We start from the raw sequence: 8,576 nt of genomic DNA, 5'->3' as shown, positions 1-8,576 counted from the left end.
GAGAAATTGTAAAACCACAGTTTGTAACTGTGGTTTTAAGGAAATTTTTGTAAGTACTAAAACCACAGTCACCAACGGTGGTTCTTTACACTTAAAATCCATGTGGATGCTTACGTGGATAAAGAAGACTACTTTGACAAATATTTTCAAATGGATACTATTCTTATCATTTTTTTTTACAAATATATTATTTTGGTCTTAAACTCTGAAAAACTCAACCCAAGTATCATATGTTGTCTACTACTATTATTAAAAAAATAAAAAATTATTAAATTATTTGGTATATGAATTCTAACCTTTGTAGGTAATGATTGAATCCAAGTAAGTTCTGCTATTAGATTAGCCATATTCCTAGACTCTACTTTTATGCTTGAATGTGAAATGTTTTGTTATTTCTTTGAATTCCAAGTAATCAAGTTAGATCCCAAATAAACACAAAAACCAAATGTTGAATGTTTGTCATTAGGATTTGAACTTCAATTAGCATCACAAAATCCTACCTATTTAAGGGCAATTGATATTATAAAATGCAAACCATAGTTCAATATGCCTCTTAATACCTTAAGATCATTCCAGCAACCTTCCAATAAGGTTTTAAAGGGCTAGACATGAATTGACAAACCTTGTTTACACTATAAGAGATTTTAGGCTTGGTTATTGTTACATATTGTCGTGCTTCAATGATCAATTTGTACAACTTAGGATTTGCAACAAGAGCATTGCCAAATCTAGACAATTGAAGTCCACTTGCCATTGGTGTGGATAACGACTTAGCATATTGCATTTTAGCTTTGTTCAACAAGTCTTTGATATACTTTGTCTTAGATAAACGTATACTTTGTGTAGTTTACTTTACCTGTATTCCCATGAAGTAATTGACAACTCCCAAATCTTTTAAAGTGAATTCCTTATGCAAGTTCATTCTCAAAATTGAGACAATTTAAGCATCACTTTCAGTTACTAATATGTCATCAACATATACTAAAATATAGGTAATATGTCGTGATGTGATCCTCATAAACAAATATTGATCTAACCTTGTAAAAACAAACCCAAAGGCATATAAGGTTGCTATAAACTTCTCAAACCGAGCACGAGGCACTTGCTTTAGTCCATACAATGCTTTGTGAAACTTGTAAACAATATGAGATTTTTTAGTATAGACAAAACCAAGTGGTTGTTGCATCAAGACTTTTTATTGGAGTACACCATTCAAGAATAAATTATTAACATCTAATTGAAAAACTTGTCATCCTCTAGTCAAAGTTATTATAAGAATAACTCTAATTGGCTTAACTACATGGCTAAAAGTTTCATTAAAATGAAAACTTACTACTTGATGAAATCCTTTAGTCACCAATCTAGCCTTATACTTTTGTATTGTCCCATCTAAATTCTTTTTCCATCTTAAAAACCTATTTACAACCAATATCTTGTCTTTTAGGAGGTATAGGTGCCAAAGACTAAGTTTGATTATTCATTAGTACCCTATATTCATCCTATATAATTGTCTTCCAATGAGGAATAGCTAAAGCTTCCTCTACCGAGTCTAATTCCCATGAAGTTATGAAAATCTTTGGTTTAAAGATGATATTTTGGGATTTGGTTGTCATACCATGACTATTCTTTGCAAATCTATAAATGAACCCTTGCACAATTGGTTGTTCATTAGCAATGCAAATATCTTTGTTATAAGAAATAGGATTGATGGGAAAAGCATCATGTTGTAACAACAATTCTTCACATCGGAATTTAAGAGTATGAGATTGGCTATTGAAAATAGTAAAAAAATGGATAAGGAAATGTTTGAACCTTTGACTGAATAGGAATGTGAAAACTTAGATTGGATAGAAAGGAAGATAAAATAGGAGTTGGAACAAAGGACAGTGATTGAAGAGATAATGTTTACTCAATCTAAATGTGTAGCAAACTTAGGAAATGAATAAGACATTTCATCAAATACAATGCTCCTAGAAATGAAAATTTTGTCGGTAGGATCTAAGCATTTATACCCCTTGTGATTAAGACTATAGAAAGAAATGTATACTCAAGTGAACGAGATTGCAAGTTGTGTATATTAAATGAACGAGTATGAGGAAAAAACATGAACAACCAAAGATTTTGAGAGATTTGTAATTAGGTTTGCCTTTGAATATGGTTTTTAAAGGAGTTTTATTGTATAAAACAGATGTTGAAAGTGTATTTATAAGATAAACAACAATTCTAAAGGCTTAATCCAAGTACTTTAAGGGCATCAAGGCTTTGGCTAAAAGTGTTAATCTAGTTTCTATGATATGGTGATGTTTCCTCTCGATTGTCTTTGTTTTGCTCATATGTATGGGATAAGAAATTCTATGTATAATGTCATGTGTTATGAGATAATCATTAAACACTCGTATATTCACCACCCCAATCACTTTGAATGACCTTGAGCTTGAAAATTAAGGAAAGTTTGGAAAGCATAAGATTTATTTATAAGAATATAAATCCAAGTAAACTTACAGTATGCATTTATAAAATGCATGTAATAGAAGTACCCACTTGAATATTGCATTGGTAAAGGACCCCATAAGTTAGAATGAATGAGTTGCGATGGTTTTGAATATTGAGTGTCAAAAAGACCAAAGGGAAATTTACGGATTTTCCCTGAGCAACGAGCTGAATAGAAATGTGAAATTTTATTAGGAATAAGAAAATTATAAATTTATAAGTGTGAAATGTATCATTTCTTAAATATTTATTTATTTATTAATTGAAAAAATTATTTAATTTGATTTACACATATACCCCGGAGGCTATGATTAATTACATATTTATCAACTGAAAATTTAATGTTAATGAAGAAAAATAAAACCTTACCCTGAGGAGGAAGAAATAAATATACAAGATGAAAAACCTTTGAGATGATATGGGGAAAAGTAAAAATAGCGCATGGAATGTGGTACAAAATAAGAATATGCAATAAATACGGGGTCACCAACGCATATATCTTTAATTTTTCTCGCCAGTTCTTGCATTTTCTCTCTCCCTCGGCCAAGGCCTAAAGATCGCGGACAAATTTTCCGGCAAAACCGTCAAACATGGTCAGTTTTTATTTTTTATTTTTTAATTTTCTTTCTCAAATTTCTCTTTTATCAGAATTCACTAATTTTCCATTTTACTCTCTTTCTCCAGTCGTGTTTGCAGTAGAAATTGTAGGATTTTTGGGATCTGTACTTGGCTATGCATGTGGTAGATGGATGTGTTAGGTCTATGATGTTTTGTGGTAATTGAACCCAGATCTAAGTGTTGATAAGAAATTATAAGATGTGATCTCTTGTATTTTGAAGTTGTTTTGTCGATTTGAATCATCTTGGAGCATTGTTCAACTGTTTTGATGGCTGAGGTAGTAGTATGCTAGAAAATTCAACAATTTAAATAGAAATATTAAAAAAGGAAACTGTAAACTTAAGGTTTTTGTTTGTATAAATCCTTTGTGGAAAATCTTTTTACATTTGTTTTCTTCAAGCTACAATAATAAACTAGTGATTGAGATAAAAATGAAGTGGAAGAAGATTTTCTTTTCCCTTTTTTTTTCGGGGAAAATTGCAGAATTTCTAGGGATTACTTGCTGTTGGCAATTTTTTTTTGGGTGGTCAAACAAGTATATTAGCAAAGGTTTTATTATTTTCTAACTAGAGAAGGAAGCTAGGTAAACACAAGTCAATCTGGAATGGTATATCATAGGAATGGTGGTGGAGCCTCATCCATGGTTTTGTTAAATTTAGATTTTACAAGGGAACAATGAGGTAATCTTTGCATTTAGAAATTTAGAGTGGTTGGATTTGGATTTTCTTGCTCAAATTCAAAGCATTTGTCTGGAAAAACTTTTCAAAATGTAGATCTGGATTTTGTTAGATTCAATGGGTAGAACTTAAACCCTAATCTTTAGATTGAAAATGGTATCTGGAAGTGTTATTCAGAAATCCATACCATGAGGGATTTGGAAATTTCAATCCCAAATCCGGTTGTACAAAATTACTCAAGATGTTGGTTGTATTAAGTTCATTGGCTGGAGGGCTAACTTGTGTTGTTCTTTCAACTATGGTTGTTCTGCATGGTCATGGACTGCACTTTTTTTTTTCCTTTTTTTATGGGTCACAATTTTTTATTTTTTATTTTTTCCTTTCTTTGTCCCTGCCAGGTTTCATTCCTAGAATCTCTCACACCCTACCTCAACCTCTTGCCACTTAAGCTAGATTCTAGGGCATGATAATAGTTAACTACAATAAGCAGCACTATCCTTGCTATTGTGCTTGGACAGAGATTTCTGTGCAAAGTGGGCCAAATAATTGAAGAAACATTGGCCTTTTATTTTTCTTTTCTTCTTTGGAAACCACTGTTGTAAACTTATATTTTTAGTTGCAAATATCATTAACTTTTTTATGTGAAATTTTGAAGAATAACATTGGTTTTTTTTTTTTTTTTTTGGTAAGACTTTTCCTATTGAGAGGATGCCAGACTTTTTAAATGGTAAAACATTTTGGATATCATACATTCTTTGCCAACTAAAAACTGAGACCTAACCCTTTCACAACACCAAAGAACAAAGAGATGGTGCTAAAATAGAATATAATTCTTAAACAAATTCAAATTTATCATTCCTATGTAGTAGTTGAGCACATTTAGTTTTCATGAACTCGCCTAGTCTGATATTTATGTAATTTTTTTTTTTTCATAGGAGTCATGCCCTTCTGTAAAAAACATTCTCCTCCTGGATTCTGAAGGAAAACGTGTAGCTGTCAAGTACTATTGTGACGACTGGCCAACAAATAATGCTAAAGAGACTTTTGAGAAATCTGTATTTTCCAAGACACAAAAGACAAATGCTCGGACTGAAGGTGATGTATAGATTTTAAATGCCCTCAGCAGGGCTTTTCTTTGTGTGTGTGCGTGTGTGAATGTGTAAGTACATGCTAATTGTTATTGGTTTAATTCCCTTTAATAATGCCATAATTTATGCTTATCTGTATGTGTGCATGTGTTTTGTGATACTCTCTTAGTCAGTGTCAGCATACCCAGAAATGCCACTGAATCTCAAAATGTACTCTGCACATGTATGCCCGTTAGTCCAATATTTGTCTGGAGGGGCTTCCCAAGTGACCTCAAGCTTATCTTTTAAGTTAGGAAAGTTGCCCTCTGCACATAAAAAGTGTAAGTTGGATAAAGAGGACAGATCAAGTTTGTTGCATATGAATATTTATTGGAACAAATTTTTGTTTGTTGTGTTTTGCCTGGCTGTTGTTAGTCATCACAACCACCAGAACATATGGTAACTAAATAATCTTTATCTTTGCTTTTTGGTATTTGATTTAACTGAGGGTATGGCTCCTGATGGATCCAAATGGCATAAAAGGATTTAGCTAGCAAAACCTAAGAGTTGGGAACATGTCTATTCGAATGGGTTTTAGCCAATTGTCTTCTTATTTCTCATTATCAATCTTGGAAGACAATGTTATGACTTACATGATTACGGAAGAAACATTAGTACATGTTTACACTTAGCAGTTTGCTGCAATGATCATAATGTTGGTGCACATGCAAACTCTATTGAATTGGCATTAATATGTATTAAACCCTAGTTCTAAAAATATTATAGAGTGCCTGTTTTAAGAATATGGATGTTGCAGGTCATCTGCAAGTTGGTGAAAATTTGAATTGTTCATAAAATCCTTTATGGTTTAGTCCATGTTGTTTCATCTTACTTAAAACTAGTGTGGTGTGTTTACAATGTTCAAATTTGGCTTCACTGCTGCTCTTTGAATGCCTTGCCTTTTTTTTTTTTTTTGTTTTTTCATCTACAGCGGAGATAGCAATGTTTGAGAACAACATTGTTGTTTACAAATTTGTCCAAGACCTTCACTTCTTTGTTACTGGTGGTGAAGATGAAAATGAACTAATCTTAGCTACAGTTCTCCAAGGGTTTTTTGATGCAGTTGGTCTTCTCCTTAGGTATCTTTCAAGAATAATTGTTACTATTAGCAATCTCTTAATTGAGGTTCAGATGTTGATGCTAGTAATATGTGAGCCTTTGTTATCTAATTTTGCCTGCCCTTGCTTCCAGGGGCAATGTGGACAAGAAGGAGGCACTTGAGAACTTGGATTTAATTCTTTTATGCCTTGATGAAATTATTGATGGCGGGTATGCAATATGCTTCTTGCATATATAAACTATACTTTTTTTTTTGATAGGTAAATTCTGTCTCCCATTGGGACTTGAACCTAGAATCTCCTACAAACCCTCCCCATCCCTTTACCACTTGAGCCAAGCCTTAAGGGCATATAAACTACACTTGATCCTTTCTTTAGCACAAGTGCCCTTTTAACATTAACTAAATCATTTCTTTAGCACAAGTGTCCTTTTAACATTAACAAAACATGCATGCAATATTAATCTTCTTGGCTAAAAACAAAGATAAGGAAATTTGATTTCTAGAAAAGCTAGCTATATTGTAAAGACCAAAAATTCTTTAGCATTCAAAACAATATTTTACCTTGATATTGTTAAGAAATTCAGGGAGAAGGAAGGGGAGAGAATAGGGAAAGAAGAAGAGAACACCACAATCAAAACTAAGGCTGTCACTTACCTAGATGATTTTTCCATGCGTCTGAAAAGGACAAACTTCAGAGAATACAGTGAAACATGAAGCCTATAACTATAGTGTTCTTTACATGTACTTCATATTAAAACTAAAAATGTGGATGTGCAAGAAAGAACTTCTAGATCTATTAGAGTATTGGCACAGCTCCAAGGCATCACAGCTGAAAATAACTGTTTTCAAACCTTAGTGCTGGGGATTATGCTTTGGAGTGTTGGTTCTATGTGGACAATCGATGCTTGAACATACTAGCACTTGAAGCTGGAAAGTTCACTGGCATATGCAATCATTCTTTGTCTGAACCAACATCTTTGGTGCAGATGAGCTCTCCTTCCTAGAGAGAACATGTCTTACCAACCTGCCCTAACATTTTCTCCATCATTTACAGAATTGTTCTTGAAACTGATGCAAATGTTATTGCGGGAAAGGTTGCAAGTCATAGTCTTGATTCTGGAGCTCCTTTGTCTGAGCAGGTACTGTAATTCTCTTGCTTTTCCCCTGCATTTGAGAGAAAAATATAAAATATTTAAAAAATAGTAACACAACCTGGAGGGCCTCTGTTACCACTTACCACCCAATGAAAATGTAAATCCTGTTGGCTCATCTCAATATATGCTCTAAATAATAAACTTAATTTTCCTTTTGCAGACAATAAGTCAAGCGCTGGCTACTGCTCGTGAGCATCTAGCGAGATCCCTACTCAAATAATGCTTGAACTATACAAAAGGAGAGGTGCAAGGAGGGATACATGTCTTTTCCAGTTTCCTTAGTACCCATGAGCATCAATTTTGCCTTACTATCCTAACTTAGTGGATGATGCTGTTGTATGTGCCATTAAAAAGCTTAATTCCTTGCTGAAGATTGGTGTATTTTGCCCAATTTGCTTCTTTTCTATGCCTTTTTTTTCCATAAAGACTTAGATTCCAAATGAGGAACTTTACTGCTGGTCATGAAATATGATGTGAGTGGAATTTTATACAAGAAACCAATGGTAATGTTTCTACTAGCTGGATTATAGTTATGACTTAAACCTAAAATTGTTGGTATTAGGCAATGTTGATTCATTCATCCTTGGCATTTAAGTAGCGCTAATAAAGTTAAAATCATCCGTGAAATGTTGAAAGCAAAAGCAGTCAGTGATTGATTACCCTGTATTGGAATAGTCATTTGAAGCCAAAATAGGCCAAGCAAGACATGCCAATGTTCGGTGCTAGAATATATTTGCCGAATTTGATTCATACGGTGGCATTTAAACGTGAGGAATAAAAACCAAACCACCGCAGGTACTTAAGTATCATTGGGAAGTGCAATAACTAGAGGATTTGAAAAATGGGAAAACATTCAGTTTCTTAACTATGTTTCTTTTTATCTAAGTTAAAGCTTAAGATATTAAACAACAAATTATAATTTTCATCTTTTATAATTTTTGTTGATAATCATACGCTAACCAATTAGAATACTTATTATTATTTAATTTAGTTGAAGTAAATTAAAGAAATAAAATAAATTAGCTTAGGTAAGTGTAAGTAAAAGACTACTAAATAAAGGCTTGGAACCCCTCTTGATGGAACAAGAAACTGGTCATCCATCTTTTACTTTCAAAAACTTGTATGTAAGACCAAAATCGTATCCATTTGTAGATGGAGCTTCAACAGCAGCTAGATGCAGCTCAGTAGAGCATAAATCTGGATTGCATTTCATGTATTTTCGCCTGAATGAGCAAGGATCATAATTAGATGTTGTACATTCATACTTGCAGAATTGGGTGAATCCATCAAAGCTTTGTATTATGCCCGCTGTTTTGTGCTTTGCGTGGACCACTGGGAAGGGGTTGTTTGGCTAAATTTGTCCAGCACATGAGCCCATGTATTAGGCTATTTTATATTTGGGTCTTCTCTAGAAGACCCAAATATAAATAGCATCAGGGCTTTGATATGT

General features: G+C 33.2%; 1 protein-coding gene across 1 annotated transcript; it reads left to right on the top strand.

Moving 5' to 3' along the window:
* Nucleotides 1-2,910: 2,910 nt before the first annotated feature.
* Nucleotides 2,911-7,644, top strand: LOC100260697 (coatomer subunit zeta-1). Its single transcript, XM_002273730.5, has 6 exons — nucleotides 2,911-3,083; nucleotides 4,721-4,880; nucleotides 5,844-5,991; nucleotides 6,104-6,181; nucleotides 7,027-7,111; nucleotides 7,287-7,644. Exons 1-6 carry the CDS (start codon nucleotides 3,081-3,083, stop codon nucleotides 7,344-7,346), a joined length of 534 nt encoding a protein of 177 aa, XP_002273766.1. The 5' UTR covers nucleotides 2,911-3,080; the 3' UTR covers nucleotides 7,347-7,644.
* The last annotated feature ends 932 nt before the right edge of the window (nucleotides 7,645-8,576 follow it).

This window comes from Vitis vinifera, chromosome 10, assembly GCF_030704535.1.
Source record: "Vitis vinifera cultivar Pinot Noir 40024 chromosome 10, ASM3070453v1".
NCBI lineage: Eukaryota > Viridiplantae > Streptophyta > Magnoliopsida > Vitales > Vitaceae > Vitis > Vitis vinifera.
This window is presented reverse-complemented; position numbering and strand designations above follow the sequence as displayed.